This window comes from Schistocerca nitens, chromosome 8 (genome assembly GCF_023898315.1).
Source record: "Schistocerca nitens isolate TAMUIC-IGC-003100 chromosome 8, iqSchNite1.1, whole genome shotgun sequence".
Classification (NCBI taxonomy): Eukaryota; Metazoa; Arthropoda; class Insecta; order Orthoptera; family Acrididae; genus Schistocerca; species Schistocerca nitens.
The window spans coordinates 352918302-352939647 of record NC_064621.1 but is presented as its reverse complement, the minus strand read 5'-3'; the positions used below and the strand labels follow the sequence as shown (position 1 = coordinate 352939647).

Genomic DNA, 21346 nt, shown 5'->3' with positions numbered 1-21346 from the left:
GCATTCGCGTCTTTCCGATGTGCTTGTAGCTAATGCGGAAACCTGAACTATGTGTCCAAACACGACAAACGTGCTGTTATTCTTCCTTGGACAAACACTGCCATACATCTATCGAAGAATGAAGGATGGGTATGGGGTAACATGTATGTCGTAAGCCACCGTTGTGGAATGGTGCGCCAAATTTCTACCTGGTCACAATTAGGCATAAGACGGCGTTGATCTGGGAGGCCAGCCTCAACTGGGAGAGCAACCGCTCTATAATCAAGATCACCCCCCCGCCCCCATGCTAATGCCATGTCTCCAGTCTCTTAAAAAGGCCTTGGAAGGTCGACGATTCCTCTTGCACGAGGATGTGCAGCAAGCAGTTACGGACTACTTCACCCAGCAAGACATGGTGTTTCATCAAACGGGCGTCTTCAACCTCGTGCGTCGCTGGGATGATTGCCTCCGTATTAACTGCGATTTTACGTCATTAGCATCTTGATTCCGGACTCTACGACCTTCACAGAGAAACTTTTTGATCACCTCTTATACTTCAAATGACACTTGGGCTGAACTACTCAATTTTGAAAGAATGTTCGAAAAGGATGTACAGGGTGGAGAAAAGCCCCGGATAGGTGATGCCAGTAGGAACAAAATTACTAATGTTGTGTAGGTGGACAACGCACCATTTTTAAACTAAGAAACTTGGCGCTACGTGCTCCGATTGGCCGTGGGATTGCCCTGTTGCAGTTCGTCAGTTGACGGACACCGCTATGATTGTCCGTTCACTCATACAAACGTCCCTCGCCCCGTCACTGGCCCAATGTGGTACGCGCACGTGTTGTATAGGTCTTGCTGTTTGTCTCCACCTCACGTCAGAGGCATTCACACGTAAGCTTCGCTACGGAGTGCAAACACGTCACCTGCGATTTAGTCTACAGTAAGCATGGCGGCACAGTATTCGTTTGAAGAACAACGAGTTATGGTTTTTGTATACGGACCAGGCGAAGGTAATGTGCATGAAGCTCGACGGTTGTATGAGGAACGATACCCAGCAAGACGCCACTCACACACGCAAACATTTACACCAATTCATCGGCGACCTGGCGAAACAGGCTCGCTAAGCGGGATATCATGGTGATGCTGGAAGACCTCGAACACGACGGTATGGTGTATTTGAAGAGACTGTTCTCGAGCGCTTCGAGGAAGCACCTACGACAAGTACTCGAGCGGTTGGACACGACATGAGAGTCACTCATCGTTTAGTCTGAGAGGTTTTGAGGGATGAAGGCCAGCATCCATTTAGTTTCCATCCTGTCAAAATGGTTCAAATGGCTCTGAGCACTATGGGACTTAACTGCTGAGGTCATCAGTCCCCTAGAACTTAGAACTACTTAAACATAACTAACCTAAGGACATCACACACATCTATGCCCAAAGCAGGATTAGAACCTGCGACCGTAGTGGTTGCGCGGTTCCAGACTGTAGCGCCTAGAACGACTCAGCCACCACCATACTGTCCAAGACTTAAATCCTGTGGCGGACTATGAACACCGGCTAGCGTTTTGTCGGTGGTTTCTGCGACGTGTTTCACGAGATCCTGACTTCCCCGCCATTGTGTTGTTTACCGACAAGTGCACTTCCAATCGCGATGGCCTTTACAACACTCGAAACGTTCATTACTGGGCAAGGGTAAATCCTTACGTCACGTACGTCCACGGACACCAGGAACGATTTGCGCTCATTATTTGGGCAGGCATTGTGGGTGACCATCTGATTGGGCCGGTCCGTCTACATCCTCGACTTACCGGGCCAAATTCACTTTTTGCAAGAAACTCACCCAGTGTGCTGGGAGATTTCCCCTGGACATACGGCTACGCATGGGGTTGCAGCGTCATGCGATGCCACAGAACTTTTTCGTGTGGGGATTTTTCAGGGTTCTAGGTCACCCACCCGGACGGGAACCCCCTAGAAACGAAGAGGAATTAATGGATCGCATTCAACACGCCGCCAATCACGTCAGGGCAATGCCATGAAACTTTGAAAGAGTTCGGCAAAAACCGTTCGACGTTACCAAGTTCGTGTTGCGTCAGAGGGCCGCCAGTTCGAGCACCTGCTTTAAGTAAACAATGCCTGGCTACAAAAAAAGACCGTTTTCTGGGCCGACACAATTTGTAAAAGACTTTCTGTACGCAAACTAACAGCTACTGACGGTTTTTTCCCGGTAAATCTTATCAGAAAACTACAATGGATGTGTCGGGACCCCAGCGGATTCGCCCCCAGGACCCAAAGTGGAGGGCTGGCGCGCTAGCACCGAGCGTCCGGGCCGCCTTGGATACATCGCGATCTCCGGCAGGCACACCATTCGCGGTCATACGTTGTTCAGAGCATCCGGCAACAGGGCAATCCCGCGGCTAATCGGAGCGCGTGGCGCCAAGTTTCCGTAGTTTAAAAATTGTGCGTTGCCGATCTATATAGCATTAGTAATTTTGGTTCCCACTGGCATCAGCTATCGAGGGACAATTTTTCTCCACCACACACACACACACACACACACACATATATATATATATATATATATATATATATATATATATATATATATATATATATATATATATATAGTGAACTTGTGCATATTTAAGTGAACTTGTGCATGTCAGCCAGATTTCAACCAGCTCGCAGCAAAATTGATAACTAGAAAAATTACATCCGAAACTAACTTTTTATCTCCTGATCTATAATGAAGTGATGTTAGTTAAGAAAATAGTGTTCCTTCATTAACGAACCACAGCATCTGTTCATTAATGCGAATAGTGACAGTGTGGTCAGAAGAAGTCTGCACTGCATGTAAGGCTATTGCAGGGTAGGTTGTCCTGGGAAATAATGGTTGAGTAAAACGCTCGAACGCAGCGTCGTTTCCGAGTTAATTAGCATTGAAGTGATTCATTCCGGCCGTTGCGCGCGCAAATTCAAGCGGCGTGCCAGATACAATTTGTGTTTGTTGTTCTCGCATCGTAGATGATAGCGTACGTGACTGTTCAACCTTTGGCTCCGATTCGATCTTTACTACTGCCCATGTCTAATTTTTGTATCGCTCTCTTGTTCGGATTTAGAAAACCAAACGAACAACACGTTTGGCGACATTGTCTATGGCAGATTGCATGAATGTGGGTGCGCAACGGCCCGATTGGCTAACTTCAGTGCTAAGTAGCTCGGAAACGGCACAACTTATCGAAGTATTTTCCTTAACAATTATTTCTCAACCCAACGTACTCTGCAGCACACTTACGAGCTTCTCCCTTTCTTCCTGACCACCCAGTATAGTTAATGGTGGATTTTTCAAACAGTCTGCGGCTCCCAAACTTTAGGCTGGTGGTCATCCCTGGCCTAGAGCAAGGCACAGATCAGCGCCACTGCAGACACTCAGGCAGACAGTCCCCCAACTGACCCGCTCAACCTCGCGCAGCACGCGGACCAGGTTGAGGCCGGCGAGCTTCCGCAGGTCCTCCTCGGTCCAGCCGCCACGGGCCATCAGCTCCGCCAGCAGGTGAGGGTACCGCGACACGTCCTCCAGACCCAGCGGCGTGCTGCAACACCAGTCCTGCTACAAACAAAATGTTATCCAACGATGCATGCAATAAGTTGACACAAATGAATAGGAACTAGGCAACTAAAAAGAAATCGTTGAAAATGGTCTGACAAGGGGGCCACGTGGTAATCATATTTTCGTAACTTTTTATATTTATGGTAAGTCAAGTTCAGAACCCAAATATACCTGTCCCAAATCATTTCGATGCAACTCTAATTATCGAGAAAGTCGACTTTGAAGTTTCCCCACCATGTTAAATACACACCAAAATAAAGACGATATTTTTTCGACGAGCAGTGTGGTTCTGTGGTGGAATGCTTGCTCGCTGTGTGGGGGGCCTGGATTCTACTCCAGGTGGATTGAATTTTAAAAAAAGGGGAATGTTCTACGAGCCTGTTTTAACTTTTCTGTTTGTTCAGTCCTTCCTACGATAACTTCTTTTCTGATTTCTTCACATTTTTGCGGCAGCCTTGTGACCTTTGCTGCCCCGAACTTCCTATTTATTTCGTTCATTTTTTTTTTACTTCCTTCTTTCATCAATCAATTGGAGCACTTGTGTTACACGAGGTTTCTTCGCGATTGCCTTCTTTGTACCTATGTTCTCTTTGGAAGATCCGTGAATTTCTTTATAGTTGCCCACTCTTCTTCAAGTGACCCGTTTTCTGCGGTATTCCTTTTCGGAGCTTCCACAAGTGTAGCGCATTTCAAACATATCTCATCATTCCACAGTACTTCAGTTTGTCACTTTCTTCCTCACTGAGTCTTCACGACGTTTCTTTTTATCTCCAGTCTACTCTTCAGTATTAGTAAATTGTGATCTGAGTCTATATCTGCTGCTCCTGACCACACCTTAAAAGGGTACGCCTTAAGACCCATTATCCGATTGGGAAATCTTTGCCTGATAGTCACGTAATAACGCTGAAATGTTCCCGTGTCTCCGGGCCTTTCCCAATATACCTCGTTCTCTTGTCATTGTTAAACAATGTATTCTCTATTACAAGTTGAAATTTATTGCAGAACTCCGTTAGCCATTATCCTCAATCATTCATACTACCATGTTCATATCCTCCCATAATTCTTTCTTCTAGTCCAGCCTTACAGCCGCTTCTCAATCCTCCTCGATTTTTAGTTTTTCAGCTCCAATTACACACTGAGTTATGAGTTCAGTATCCCGATAACTGTACTTTCTCTGTCTCCTCACTTTTTGCTTGGGAGTTCAGCATGTATAGGTGGACTATTGTCGCCGTTGATTGGCTGTCGTATGTGATCAGAACACTCCAGTCACTGAACCGGTCACAGTGAAAGCAAGACCGCGCTGATGGGAAATGAACTGCAGCGTAGCAGTGCGGCACGACGCGGTTGTAATTTGTACACAGGGTGCAAAATGGTTCAAATGGCTCTAAGCACTATGGGACTTAACTTCAGTGGTCATCAGTCCCCTAGAACTTAGAACTACTTAAACCTAACTAGCCTAAGGACATCACACAACACCCAGTCATCACGAAGCAGAGAAAATCCCTGACCCCGTCGGGAATCGAACCCGGGAACCCGGGCGTGGGAAGCGAGAACGCTACCGCACGACCACGAGCTGCGGACCACAGGGTGCAATTTCGTAAATAATGCTATCCAGATACGGGAAAGATTCAAAGATTATTTCAGTTCCCCGTAAGATAGTTTTCTCTGGCAAAATGACATGGTGAAGAGGTGATGTCGCCGAAGAGGAAATAAGTAGTGAAAAATGTAATAATAAGCATGTAGTCATAAAACATACTGACCGAATCGTCCGTTTCACAAAATAAAATGAAAATAATTTCTAGGTACTCGTACGTTTACTCCAGTTTCCTTGAAATTTCTTTCGAAATGTTGCTCTTCTGGTACCTTTCATATAATGTTCATTTCGAAGGTGGTATAACTCCGGATATTCACTTATACATACAATTAACTTTTCGTCATCTAACGGCCGGCCGCGGTGGTCTAGCGGTTCTGGCGCTGCAGTCCGGAACCGCGGGACTGCTGCGGTCGCAGGTTCGAATCCTGCCTCGGGCATGGGTGTGTGTGATGTCCTTAGGTTTAAGTAGTTCTAAGTTCTAGGGGACTTATGACCTAAGATGTTGAGTCCCATAGTGCTCAGAGCCATTTGAACCATTTTTTCGTCATCTAACGCCATTTTGGTAAACAAACATTCGTTTCGCAGGTGAAAATAGCTGCGATTCGAATGACATGCAATATTTGGACTCTTGCTATACCAGACCAGGCGACAGAGGAACTACGTAACGCGTCGCGACTTATCACAGTCGGCCAGTTGGTGAAATTTTCTGGCAGTGCTGCGCCGCGCAGCTCCGCTGTCACGTAGTGCGTTGTGGCTCAAACGATTTCATACAGTGTTAGGCCGTGTCGTACCGCGCCACTCTGCTGCAGTGCTGTTCCAGTCAGTGCGGTCTTAACTCACTCTCCGCCCAACCTTTCCATTCGTACCAGATCCTACTCCCGGCACACAATTTTCTGCTGCCGTTGATATTACGCTATATTCGTCTGATGATAAATTCTTATATTCTTTCCGTTTCACTTCACTGACTCGCGGTATATCAAGACTGAGCCTTTGAATTTCCTGTTTTGAATTTTTTTACATTACCTATCACGTTCAAATTTCCGACATTCCATCTTCTGACTCATAGAAAGTTACCCAGTCGTTGTTTATTCCATCTTTTTCTCAAGTTCACCTTCCCCTTGACAGTCCGCGTCCGGGGATCGCAAAGGGTCACTAATCCGGAATACTTTGTCAACGGAGAGATCATGAAACTTTAACAGTTACAGACCACAAGACCCGTGGATACACATTTTGTGTCTTTAATGCAGTGTTTTACATTGCCTTCTGCACCGTCGTACATTGATCAGTGCTGATTTATCCGCCCTTTAAGGACAGTTTCACATTCCAAGTGCTACAGACTGGCCTCAGACTCCGCATCTTGACTCTCTAGGACGACGACGTCGGCAGAACGAAGCTGATTTGTTTCGGAAATCTTCGGCCGCCATTCGTAGTGTTTCTTTTACTCAAAATTTCAGCAGTAGCTAGGTTCCAACTCTGGACGTAGGATATTTCGATGCTACCCCTAGACCACGATCTACAGTCTTCATTCTTCGGATACAGGTTCTCAAAATCTGTAAACAGCGTTTCGAGAACTAAGCTGCCTTTTTTCTTACGGCTACGATCTAACTTTACCGATCATTTCTGTTACACTCTCGCATGCGCTGTACCAACCTGTTACGATCCCAGTAACGCGTTTCAGAATTTTTTATGTCTGTTGTCATGGCTACTCGATAAGAACTCTAAAGAGTCATAAAATAGAATGGTCAGAGCAGTGTGTTGCACGTGATTTCCTTTACAGATTCAGTGCACCTTCCCAGAACCCTTGCAACATACCTATCTCTTCCAATCACCTTTCCTAATACTGGTTTTACTTGATCGTCCTATTTAGTATTATTTGTTATGTGTGCCCTAAGTACATGCTCACCACTAGCTTTGTAATCAGACGCTGTCAGTTTCCTTGTCTATGATACGGACATTTAACCAGTTCTAAAGATAGCTGCCATTCATTAACCAAATGGGAATCAGACACCTTCCTTTCCTTTCCTCTTCAGGTCAGAGTATGATATCTCCAATAAAATCTTCTTCCTTTCCTTTTCTTTTCTTTTCAGCTCAGAGTATGACATATCCAATGTCTTCAATTATTTATTGTCGGGTTAAACTTGAATTTAGTTCCATATAATGTGGCTAATCATCTGAATATCTTAATTCCTGTAGGTGCAGCAATAATTATTGTTGCTGATGTGAAGTATGCTCGTGTATCAACATCTATTTCTACTGTAAATATATGATGTGCTCATACGATAAATCCTATTACTCCAATTACTGTAAGTATTCCAATGTCTCCCCTCCTCCACAAGTTTTGAATCTACTGCTTGCCCTGTAGAGTCCACTGAGTAGTAGCTAGGGAAAATAGCTTTCACTTCTCCGAGATGATGAGGTCAATAGAGACAGAAGGATCCATCGTACTGGACAAGAACTGGATTGGCTGCTGATTTTTCAAAGGAACCGTCCCAGAAGCCGTTTAATTGATTTAGGAATAATACACAAATTCTTGTTATGAATCTCTGTACGGGGAACGATAGGTTGTTCATCTTTCACCCAATAGTAAAAACTGGGTACTGTAGCAATATCAGTTATTGGAAACTATGGTGTGCAGGTGGTGAACCGACGTAACAGTAGATGTCCTTTATAAATGATATTACAGATGAAGCACATGGTAGAAAACTAGTACCATTTGTGAGGAAGAGGTGTGATTTCGATCTCCGATAATGTGGTAGGCTAGTATCTTCATGGGTTACAGCCGCAAAAATGAATTAAATGAAGCATACTGTTTGAGACTACATAACTATACTAAATTTCTAATGTTTATTGACAGGATCAGAAATTTGCACGCTTCTGCGATCGTTCACGACCCGATAAGACCGTAGGTATTTGTGGCAGAGGTCTTTTGCTGAAACAATGGATAATGTACTTTCGAAGGTATTGCTCAGCTCCACAGTATCCCATCCTTAGGCGAATGTCCAGTTCAAAAGAGCGTCTTTCGAAAAGACGATTTATTACTATTTTAAATCATACGCATAGTGTTGAGTTCTCATGGTTGGACGCGTCTTTTATGGTGTGACATGGATATCCTTTACGAGGATATCACAGTGCAACATCTTTTACAAGGATACCACAGCGCATTAGTAAAGAATCAAAGACAGCTCACCGCGACGAAATTTAGTACAGTGCCGCGTGGCTATACTTACAGTATTAGACAAGTTATGAACATCACCGACACCGTAAATGTAGCTGTCGTCATACTACCTCTAATATGTGGTATATTTAACAGCATCTAGCTACTCACATGTTGATTCCATCATATCCAGCTCCGAGTCCGACATGATCTACGCCCGCCACCGAACGAATGTGTTGTATGTGAGCTGAAAACACGGACAGAGAAAGGATACAAATTACTGGCAACAGAAGTGCGACAACAAGATAATCATTCCAAAATCGTGGGAGGTATGGAACCTGCAACTTTAATGTTAAGATATTTCACATCACGCACAGAAAAATTTCAAGTGCTAAAAGACATGATACATTACGTCTGAAACTAGAACGGAAGAAAATATAGGGAAGGCGAATGGACAGGAAAGGAAAGAAATTACAGATGCTAAAAATTCAGCTGGAGGGGAGGAAGAAATTGTTGATACAAGAAACAAATGAAAATTTACGAACATACTTAAAATACGAGGATTTGTTGACATTTTTCCGTAGGAATTATATCCACTGTATCATATGTGATGTCTACGTAGTATTACTACAGCTAACAAACAGAATAACAGGAGCACTGATGAGCAGAAACTTGTGAGCAATATGGAATGCAGCAGCGACTGTGCGTAGTATGAATTAAACGAGATGTGCTATCGACAGCAACGATGCCACGGAATAGTTTCAAAGGTTGGCACTACCACGAGACACCGACGACAGAGCCCTCTAGCTGGTGCTGTGCAGCTCTACGAGCTCCGCTACAGATTCAGCCCATTTCATCAGGTGTAGCCAGCCAGGAAACTTCGCTTCAGCTTTGTTCTACATACGACGGGTGTAAGACTTCGCATCCGTACAAAGTTATGTATTCTTCTTGCACCAGTAAGCCACTTTTACTCACTGCAGTACCGACGTAATTTTCCTGCTCCTTCCATGCGGGATACAAAACGAGTCACTGGTTGATTTCAGGAAGTATGTGACACCAAATGTATACACACAGCTCACTCAATTCCTGTAAACTGCGGGCCAATGGTCCGTAGGCACGGAGCTACCGCCCAGTAACGTCCCAGATGCCCTCCATTGGGTTCAGATTAATGGCCAAGACGTCAACAGGAGTGCATTATCACGCTCCTCAAACCACCATAGCATGTATCGACCTATTGACATTCGAAGCATGTATCGACCTATTGACATTCACAGTTATTCTGCTGTAAGATGCGTCACCGTAAGGAAAGACAACAATGCGTGAAAGGATGGACGTGATTTCCAATAATGTTCGCTAAGTCCACAGCTGTCACGATACTTTCCATTAGTACTGTAAGTCTCACGGATGCCCAGCAGAACACTTCCGAGTGCGTAAACCTGCACCGAATGGCCTGCACCCGAGGCGTGGTGCATGTTCCGTGCAGCAGTTCGCCTGGAAGAAGGCGATCGGACAAAAGATCGACTCTGTGCAACAAGACACTTGATGCGCCCGACCATTGACTGGTCCATAATCGATTATCCCGTGCCTGCTGCCTGCGTAATTGACGATGAAATAGGGTCAAAATGCTGCGGAGCCCCCTATTCAACAATGTGCGCTGAAAAGTGAACATCGGAACACTTGTTCCTCCACCAGCTTTGTAATCCATCATCAGATCTTTCACGGACAGTCGTCTGTCTTTTGTCACAGACTACGTAAGCCTTCAAATCCGAGACAGAACCGATCAGTACCAAAATCAAACTTGAAAGCAGAGTGTGCACTACTATTGTGAATATGAGTAAATGAATTTATCTTATTTTTTACGATCAAAACACACATGCATGCCGCCGACATTTGCATCGTTGTGTAATTATTTTCAGTGTATTACAGGCACAAAGATAAAGGAGGGCAAGAAATCAAACAAAATGCTGCTTCTCTATTACGAGCCACCAGAGACCACGGATCCCTGCTAAATATCCCTGAACAACTTCCAAAGTTTAGTCGCTGCAGTTCAGGTTCATCACATATGTATTTCGGACGTTCTTTTAAAATATGGGAAAGGTCTAAGTCCTTTTTATCGACAAGGGTTCAGTTACTTAGTAAATACAAATGGTTCAAATGGCTCTGAGCACTATGGGACTTAACTTCTGAGGTCATCAGTCCCCGAGACCTTAGAACTACTTAAGCCTAACTAACCTACGGACATCACACACATCCATGCCCGAGGCAGGATTCGAACCTGCGACCGTAGCGGTCGCGCGGTTCCAGACTGAAGCGCCTAGAACCGCTCGGCCACTCCGGCCGGCAGTAAATACAGATAACGCCACTTATTCAATACCGAGTCAATCAAGTTTTCTGAATGCAAACAGCGGTTCCGATCAAGGTATGTGTTTCTTCAGTGCACGAGTATCGATTAAGGTTCTCCTTAAGCTTCGTTAGTGGTTTTCAGTACACGACACGTTTTCAGAAGAAGCAAGGTTCAAATCTCGCATCTGCCAGCCTATTGTGGAATCTATGTGGTTTCCTAAACCACCTGATACGACTGCCAAAGTGCTCCCTAAAAGCTTCGGTTTGCCCTATCGACTATAGGACGAGGTTAGTGAAATATGCCTTAATCGGTTGAACCCAATGCGATGCGAATGCCAAAGTGCCACCGTGCTTCCTAAAAGCAGTCTACTGCCTGTATCTTCCGCCACTCTTGGGCATTTCTAACATCTGTCCCTATTCCAATGACCGCATCGTTGACACGACATCAAACTTTTCCTTATTATCTGCATGCGTAGTCTACATATCCACTAGTTTCCGCATCAGAGCACGTCACTGTTCAATATTTAGTGCACTTGCGAAACTCGCCGACCAAAGTACACTCTGGAAATGGGTATTGCTCACTATCTACATCTACACTCCGCAAGCCACCTGACGGTGTGTGGCGGAGGTCTATCAAATGCTAAATGATATGATAGTACCACATTTCAGATTAACTACAGATTGTGCCGCTAAGTAGAAATTAGATTGTAAATTTGGTCACTATTACAGCATGTATGATGTTTCTTTCTATGTAATTGATGAGAATAATGACACCATAAAGTCCTGTTTTAGTGTCTCCGAAAGGATAGTTATATGAGGCTGTATTCACCAATCCATGACCGGCACTTAGCGCATTCAGTCTGGGTGTGCCACACTTGCGTTTTCATTTAGTCCATTTTATTCATCTTTCCATCGTACTTTACTCCGTGCGTGAGTGTCCATATTTGAACATAAATAAATATTTTAATTTCCTGAAAGCGCACGCCAACAGTATGTATTGGTTTCTTGCATTTCCGACTTTGCCGTGCTTCTATTTGGTAGAGGAAATGAACAAATAACTCAGCTTTCAAATGATGATGCAGGTGTTGCGTGTCGCTCGCCACTTCGCCATGTTTTACGTACCTGCGACATCCACCAGCGATGCGGACTCGCTGCAGCTGACGAAGTGCGGGTAGAACGCCACCATCACGATTCCTCCGTTCGCTTTCTGCACAGAAAACATCAGGCTCATAAATTAGCACAGAATTCTATTCGAACAAACTAAGTGCTGCACTGTGTGTCTTCTAATCCGATCAAAGTCACTGCAAAAACGATCGGTATTGTAAATTGTCGTAGCAGTTTTGGGAAAGAACCAGAGCTCCAGGCCATAATAGAAAGCACTGAAGCTGAAATAGTCATAGGTACAGAATGCTGGCAAAAGCCGGAAATAACTTCGGCCCAAAATTTTTCAAACTATCTAAAAGTGTTCTGAAAGGCTCTGAGCACTACGGGACTTAACAAAGTGCTCAGAAAGGATAGACTAAGTACAGTTGGTGTTAGAGTGTTTATTGCTGTCAGAAATAGCTTGCCTTGTAGTGAAATTGAAGTAGATAGTTCCTTCGAAATAGTATGGGTAGAGGTTATACTTAACAATCGGACTAAACTATTAATTGGATCATTTTACCGATCCACCGACTCAGAAGATACAGTTGCTGAACAGTTAAAAGAAAATTTGAGTCTCATTTCAAATAGGTACCCCACTCATACAATTGTAGTCAGTGACGACTTTAATCTACCCTCTATATGCTAGAAAAATTATACGTTTACAGCCTGTGGCAGGCATAAAACGTCATCCGAAATTGTACTGAATGATTTCTCAGAAAATTATTTTGAACAATGGGCGCACTCGCAGCGTAAATGGTTGCGAAAGCATACTTGACCTCTTAGCAACAAATAATCCCGGACAAATAGTGAGTATGGTGACGAATACAGGGATTAGCGACCACAAGGCAGTTGCTGCAAGGCTGAATACCATCACACCTACAACCAACAAAAAGAAACGCAAAGTATATCTGTTTAAAAAGGCTGATAAAAATGCTCTTAATGCCTTTTTAAGAGATAGTCTTCGCTCCTTCCGATCTGATCACGTAAGCGCAGAAAAGCTGTGGAATGTTTTCAAAGAGATAGTATCCACGACATTTGAGATATATATACCACATAAATTAATAAGTAATGGTACTGACCCCCCTATGATACACAAAACGGATCAGATCTCTGTTGCAGAAGCAACGAAAAAGCATCCGCAAGACTGGCACAGTTTTGGAGAAGTTCGAAATATAGTGCGTTGTTTAATGGGAGATTCTTTTAATAATTTCCACTATGAAACTGTCTCGAAATCTGGCAGAAAACCCAAAGAGATTCTGGTCATACATAAAGCACACCAGTGGCAAGACACAGTCAATAACTTCACTGCCCGAGAATAACGCTGAAGTCATTGATAACAGTGCCACTAAAGCAGAGTTATTAAACACGGTTTTCCGAAACTCCTTCACCAAAGAAGAAGTAAATATTCCTGAATTCCAGTTAATAATAACTGCTAAGGTGAGAAGCACAGAAATAGATATCCTAGGTGTCGCAAAGCAGCTTAAATCACTTAATAAAGGCAAGGCTTCGGGTCCAGATTGTATACCAGTCAGGTTCCTTTCAGAGTATGGCGATACAATAGCTGCATATTTAGCAATTATTTACGACCGTTCTCTCACAGAAAGATCCGTACCTAAAGACTTGAAAATTGCTCAAGTCACACTAATACCCAAAATGGGAAGTAGTAGTAGTCCGCTGAATTGCAGGCCCATATCACTAATGTCGATTTGCAGTAGGGTATTCGAACATTATGAAGTACCTCGAAGAAAAAGACTTCAGCCCGGAACCGCGCTGCTGTTACGGACGCAGGTTCAAATACTGCCTCGGGCATGGATGTGTGTGATGGCCTTAGGTTAGTTAGGTTTAAGTAGTTCTAAGGCTAGAGGACTGATGACCTCCCATAGTGCTTAGACACATTTGAACCATTTAAGAAAACAATTTATTTACACGTAATCGGCACGGTTTCAGCCATTTATTAATTGGTGCTATCGACAGAGGATGTCTAATTGATTCCATATTTTTAGATTTCCAGAAGGCTTTCGACACCGTTCCTCACAAGCGTCTTCTGACCAAAATGCAATCATTTGGAATATTGTAACGCAGCAAGTTATTACGAGATGACATTCGTCGTTGCAGTAAGGCACGCAGCCGCTGCAGGAAGGCTGGCTAGGTCTCTTTTTTTTTTTTTTTTTTTTTCTTCATAGCACAGCAGACGCTGCCTGCCGTGAGAAGTGCAAAGCGCAACATTATGCCAATACGAAGAAGATACATGCCCTATACGAATCTAAATAATCCATATTAGTTATTATCCGAGTTTGTTCAAATTTAGTATACAGCCTTTTGTTATTAATGACATGATGTTGTCAAAATTTCATATTTTTATTTATTATTGTTTTGGAAATAAAGAGAATTAGCTAAAACTCCTAAAACCTACTCTTGCCTTTTTTTAACTAAGTTAGGAACAATAACAGATTGACTTTCATTATCATTTGAAGAAATTACAAAGTTATCAGTGCATAAAAACTAATTAATTATAATTTTCTTTTTAAAACTTTAGTCACTGTACGTTACGTAATACAAAAATCAGTCAACATTATTATTTGGTTATATTTTGCCGTGTGAGTGCGTGGAAATCATTGAGAGATTGTATGTGGTACATACGTAAAAATTTAATATTTCGTTTTAGGTACAAAGGAACCGTGGGAAGGTTATGTTGCAACCACGATTCAGGTGACGTATGTCGGTGTGTGCTTGTTTTTGTATAAAAGTATCCAGAATGGATGTTAGAGGCGGAATAAGTTTATTTATCAATTTGAAGAATATTTCGCACATCGTTTATTTTGATTAAAAAATATACAAGAATTTGAAGTTTTGCTGACATTATTTACCATAAAGTTAGTGACTGGATAAGGCAAGATTTGCCGCGAGAATGATCTGGAAGAAAGGTTCTGATTAAACTGTTCCCACACGTAAAGAGGAGCGGGCATATAGGAGAGTACCTACAGAGGAGTCGCTTGCTAGCCTGTCTACGGATAACACGATGTCAAATCGCTCCTTAGAAATACTCTGTAACATGAGGAAATAGTGAGTTAATTTCGGTTCAGACATATCACGAATGAAGCGACTGGGGTTACAAACATTTAATGAACGTTTGGTGTTACTAAGTTAGACAGTTTGAGAGGTATGGGGTGTGAACTTTCTGGTCATACTAACAACTCCGCGTGGCGTGTTCCATGCTCTGTATGAAATATTTTAGTGAGCACCTCTTTCGAAGAAGATTACTGAAACGACCGAACGTTTAACTCGCGAATAGTTGTGCGTCTGCGACTCGTAGAACTCGAAAATTAGTCGGTCGGACTTACTAAAATTGTGGCTGATTTTCGAGTGAATATTTGTTATACAGATAGTGCACTTACAATTATAACGTTTTACCGTAATAAATAAGGACTTGATAGCCACTTCATGTGTTTCAGTATGAATACAAAGCAGAGTTAATCTAATTTTAAACGCTTTTCTGCAAAGAGAGTAAAGATCCCGAACGCCCGATTTTTTAAATAGTGAACTTTCAGGAACTGACTTTCAACCAGAGTTATTTGCGGCCTCTGTGTGGTAGGTAGTAGGTGGTTGTTTCATCAACGCTACTTTACACTGCATAGCACGTATCTGCTGCCACAGAGTGAAGCAACATCGGCAATACTCCTATCGAGGTAGGTGGACTGAGCGATAGCAATAACAAAAACGCAGACGACCGACACCGCCACACCGCAATATCGCCTCAGTTGTGCGACTGGATTCGAAATTTCCTGTCGGAAAGGTCACAGTTCGTAGTAATGGACGGAAAGTCATCGAGTAGACAAGTTATATCCGCCGTTCCCCAAGGTAGTGTTATAGGCCCTCTATTGTTCCTGATCTATATTAACGACATAGGAGACAATCTCAGTGGCGTCTTAGATAGTATGCAGATGATGCTGTGATTTACCGTCTTGTAAATTCAGCAGATGACCAAAAGATACCATAAGATATCTGTATGGTGCGAAAAGTGGCAATTGTCATTCAGTAAAGAAAAGTGTGAAGTGATTCACGTGAGTACTAAAAGAAATCCCCTAAATTTCGATTACGTGATAAGTGTCACAAATCTGAAGGTTGTAAATTCAGCTAAATACTTAGGAATGACAATTACAAATCCCATAAATTGGAACGATCACATAGATAATTTTGTGGGTAGAGCAAACCATAGGCTACGATTCATTGGCAGCACACTTGGAAGGTGCAACAGGTCCACTAAAGAGACTGCTTACACCACGTTCGCCCACCCTATTCTGGAGCATTGCTGTGCGGTGTGGGATCCGCATCAGGTTGGACTGACTGATGACGCCGAAAGAGTACATAGAAGGGCAGCTCGTTTTGTATTATCGCGAAATAGGGGAGATAGTGCCACAGACATGCACGTGAATCGGAGTGGCAATCTTTAAAACAAAGGCGTTTTTCGTTGCGACGGGATATTCTCATGAAATTTCAATCACCAGTTTTCTCCTTCAATTGTGAAAACATTCTGTTGGTACCCACCTACATAGGGAAAAAGGATCATCACTATAAAATAAGAGTAATCAGGGCTCGCACAGAAAAATTTAAGTGCTCGTTTTTCCAGCGCTCCGTTCGAGAATGGAACGGTAGAGAGTCAGCTTGAAGGTCGTTCATTGAACCCACTGCCAGGCACTTTATTGTGAATAGTAGAGTAAATGCAGACGTAGATTTAATTTTATGAGTCGTTATTAACACAGTTGACAACATGTCTGTTACTATTTTCCTACGGGGAAAGCCATATATCTTTATTGTTAGTTCAAGCATAAAAAGTGATGTAAACAAAATTACAATCCAGGTAACTGCACTGGTACTTATTAAGTGATTTTTCTGTTAGGATTATGACAGGAACCTGGAGCAACTGAATTGGTTCAATGATGAAAACTAATAATGGCAACAACAGGGTTTACGAATGAAAGAAAATAGTTGTGACAGCATTCTGGAGCAACTGAATTAGTTCAATAATGAAATTTAACAATGGCAAAAACATATTTTACGAATGAAACAAGTTAGTTCTCAACAAACGCTCGGGTTGACCTAGTGTCTGTGCCATAGGGTTCGCGAAGTATGTTGTAATCGGTTAATTCTAGTGCGAGAAAGACTTTAGAAAGACTGAGTATACAGTCCACGGTGTTATCTTTCTGGGAAAGGACGACAAGGGGTAAAGCTAATGGAGTACTGTCAGCATGTGCCAAGTGAAATAGACACTGGGACATCCGTTGCTAGCCGTGGCGAAACTATGCCAAGTCTGAAATCAGACACACATAAATTTTATGTTCATTCTGCTGGTTCTGAATAAAAACCCAAGTCTGTATCCTCGTGAACAGATAAAGAGTCAACTCCCCGCCGAATCAGATGCGGTCATCTTTTGGCTGCAGCAAACAGGAGCTTATCGTAATCTCCCCCCAAAATATTCGATCTACTGTAGTCTACCTTTCCCCCTGTCATATCACAACAGTAGTTCTAACTTTTCTGAGACCAATACAAGTCAAACAGTATTCCAGCACGCCACGAATTGCTGTCTTGCGCCAACCTCTTCATCTCTGAGTGCACTTTGAGAGTATTTCCTCAAATTCTTTGTTGGATGTATTCCAAACTCTGCCTTCCCCTAAATTTTTTAATCAAAATGGTTCAAATGGCTCTGAGCACTATGGGACTTAACGTTTGAGGTCATCAGTCCCCTAGAACTACTTAAACCTAACTAACCTAAGGACATCACACACATCCATGCCCTAGGCAGGATTAGAACCTGCGACCGTAGCAGTCACGCGGTGCCGGACTGAAGCGCCTAGAACCGCTCGGCCAGCGCCGCCGACAAAGTTTTTAATCCCAACGGATCCTTCCAGTATCATGTATGTTGTTCCCTGGTGCCTTAACTTGTGGTCTCCACCATTCTGCCCCATCTTCTTGTCAGCGTTTTCCATATGATCCTTTCTTCGTGCGATTCTGTGGAGGACCTGCTAATTTCTTATCAGTCCACATAATTTCCAACATCCATGTGTGGCACCACACAGCTGCTCCTCGTTACTTACGTCTTTTTTCGGTTTTCTCTCAATTCATATACACTACTCTTTAGACTGTTCATTCCATTGAATAGGTCTTGTAGTTATTCTTCACTTTTACTGTGGATAGCAGCCACATCGACGAATCCTGCCATTTATATCCCTTCATCCTGAATATTAATCCTACTCTAGAACGTTTATTTTATTTTCGTCATTCCATCTTCGATGTTTAGACTGAATCGTAGGGTCAAGGACTGAATGCTTGCCTTACAGTTTCCTTAATCCAAGCATTTCCCTCTACATCTTCTGTTCTTATTATCCCTCCTTGGTTATAGTGCATGTTGTATATTACCAGTTAGTTCCTATGCTCATTCCAAACTTTCTCCGCATTTCGAACATGTTGCATCGGGTTACAGTGTCTAATGCTGTTTCTAGATTTGCAAATCCTATTTTCTTTTCTAAAGTCTTGCTTCTATCATCAAGTGCTACTTATGAACTACCTCTCTGGTGCCTTTACCTTCTCGAAAGTCGAGATCATTGTCCCCTAACACATACTTAATCCTCTGTTCCAGTCTTCAGCAGTTGGATGCTCGAGCCGTTAAATTGATTGTGTGAATGATTTGTGCTTTCCCAACTGCTGGATTCTATGAATAATATTCTTCCGAAAGTCTGTTGGTATCTCATAAGTCTCATAGATTCTGCAAACGAACTTAAATCGTCGATTGTTGCCTCTTCTACAATGATTAAAAAACTTCTGTAGAATGTTACCTATCCTTTCTTTCTATTTGTTTGGAAGTCTTCCGAAGCTCTGTTAAAACACTATAGCACCTACATCTTCCCTATCGACTCTTCTTATCTCGTCATCAGATACGCCCTCCCCCGTAGAAGACTTATGTATACAGTTTCCACTATTCACTCTCTCCTCTGAGGTTTATCAGTGAAATTACCATTGTGCTCTTAATGTTCGTAATATTTTAATTTCACTGAAGGTTGATTTGGATTTCCTATTACTAAATCAGTTTTTATTATTTATTTATTTATTCATTCATTTTACGCATCTAGTTCCGTGGGACCAAATAGAGTAGCAAGTGCCCATGGTCATGGAACGTGTCAGTATCTGAAATTACAACAGAAAAGTAATGATAGATAAAATAAAATGTTTATGAATCTTAGAAAGACAAGCTGTAAGTTTATATAAACGCTGTAGAGTGGCTGGGTGATTTTTACCACAACATTTCAATTTACTCGTTTGGTTGATTCTACTCCTTAAGCCGATTCCTTTTATACGTCACAAGTCACACTTTCAAAGCAATTAGGTAATTCGCATAGCAGGTAGTGTAATAATAACATATGTGGCTTGCATGTACACGGTATTAACAGTTTATTAGTTTGAAGGTAAATACAATGCGTCTTCTGTAAAAATTAAAATTACGTGATGCTACAGTGGACAGTGCGTGTGCTTCACATGCTGAGCACCTCCCCTCGTGGAGCTTTTAACGCAAGGCGGGAATCTCGAACGCTTGTTGATCAGGTAGAAGCCAGCATATGCAGGAGTCTGTTTAGGAGATTCTTATAGGATGATTAAGCGACGATAGACAGTAACAATCACGTCCCCTGGCCGATACCAGCCACGGAAAGAATTGAAGCTGTGGTACAGATTAGGAAGTTAGCGACAATATACTCAGCTACGTAGGGATAATTGGGAGGCTGCTCTCTCTCTCTATTTCTCTCTGGAGGTGCTGTGTGTTGCAAGGAACACTTCATGCCCTGTGGAGATGCCGAGAGAGATATTTTTCTGTGAAAACTTGATTCAGGAAGGTTTGTGTCAGCCGAATTTCTGGTACATCTCCATAGTGGAGGAGATGAGAAGGGCTCATACAGCTAAAGTTCTTGCTATAATTTTTAGGGGAACACTGTGCATGTCGTCGAGCCTTGGGGAGTGTACAAAGACATTTGTCTTATGTAGGGACGCTTCTCAGAAACACAGGGAAGTTTTAGATTGTCAAATTCAGTCAGAGCCCAGCGACGGTTTGTCAGGTCAACAAGTACGAGCGGCGACGCAGGCAACAGGCGACCATCGTTGAGTGTGTCGCTGCATTCTGCGAAAGGTACATGACGCATTGCTCAGGCCTTAGATGTTGAGGTCACCAGCATGAGTAATTATTCGCATTGCCTCGCATCCTTGTGAGCCACGTAATTCATGTGTGGCCTTGAGGTTTAAATTTGAGGAAGTGATGCGGCAGATAGGAATTACTGCCCAGCTACAGCAGTTTAGTTAATATTATCGCAGTACGCAGTTCTAGTTTTGATAGCAATATCAATTGAAATACTTTTAGTAGATTTGTGGTATTCAGTCGCTAATGACCTTAATCAATATTTTCCTTGTGTTTATATTTTATGAGATCTTCCTAGTTCGTATAGGATTTTCCTACAATTATCATTTCCGCATCTTTAACCCAAATGTTTATGGTAATTCATGAAATAAATTCTTTTGTACAGAGAGTAGACTGTTGTTTGTCCTAAAGTACAGTCCCTTCACTCCTCCCGTTACTCACTGACATATACTACGTACACCAACGGCTGCTATTCTTCTGATGTCTGTCGCTGAGTCTGGGATCTCCACTACTAGCAAGGCCTGGGTTCACAGGCTTAAGATTTAGTTTTCCTTTACAGAGCATTCCTTGTGCGCTAAGTGGTGGGGTTGACCACACCAAACCAGCACCGGCTCATTAGAACGCAGCCAACAATATAACACAGGAATCAGCTTAATTTTTCAAGGAACTCCTCGACAGACGTGATGACGTGGCCCATGAGGAAGCGTAGATTACTGCTGAGATTTGAATTCTTGTGATAGATTATTGAAAATGGATACATCATAATATTGTGCGCCTTTCTGCGCAGGAGTCAAGGAGGTGCGCTCCAATGCAGATTGGATTTATGCATAGAATTAATTGAGTGAATTCAAATTCTTGGGAATAAGTTGATATTGTTAACAACAAACAACATTAAAGATTGTATATACTGAGAGGCCAATGACAGAATACTAATGACTAATGAACAGAGCTCGATAAGAAGTTCGCGAACTTACACCACTTATTGCCCATACCACCCGTTTCTGAGTCAAAAATAAGCTTTCAGAATGGGAAGAATTACCTCAAAATAAAATACCGTACGTCATGCCATGGTCCGAAAAGCCATTCATCCTTTTACTAACAGAATGCCCATCTGGTAATGAAGAAAGATTAAAAATATTGTCTCTGGTTGTGCTATTGCTCCCACTGCTCCTTGGTTAGAAAGAAGACAGTGTGCATCAAATCATATGAATTTAGGAGATCTTCCAACATCCGTTTTCTTACATAGTCATATGTTGTTGTTGTTGTTGTGGTCTTCAGTCCAGAGACTGGTTTGATGCAGTTCTCCATGCTAATCTATCGTGTTCAAACTTCTTCACCTCGCCGTAC

The 21346-nt window shown here is 42.7% G+C and overlaps 1 protein-coding gene across 1 annotated transcript in view; it reads right to left on the bottom strand.

The window, feature by feature from the left end:
* LOC126198612 (dipeptidase 1-like) overlaps window positions 1-21346 on the bottom strand; it is a 158632-nt gene that overhangs the window by 12356 nt on the left and 124930 nt on the right. Inside the window, exons 8-10 of the mRNA XM_049935064.1 lie at window positions 11803-11887; window positions 8509-8584; window positions 3434-3572 (exon numbers count right to left, since the gene is read on the bottom strand). Of these exons, the coding sequence (XP_049791021.1) occupies window positions 3434-3572; window positions 8509-8584; window positions 11803-11887 (300 nt within the window). The remainder of the gene's footprint in view (window positions 1-3433; window positions 3573-8508; window positions 8585-11802; window positions 11888-21346) is intronic.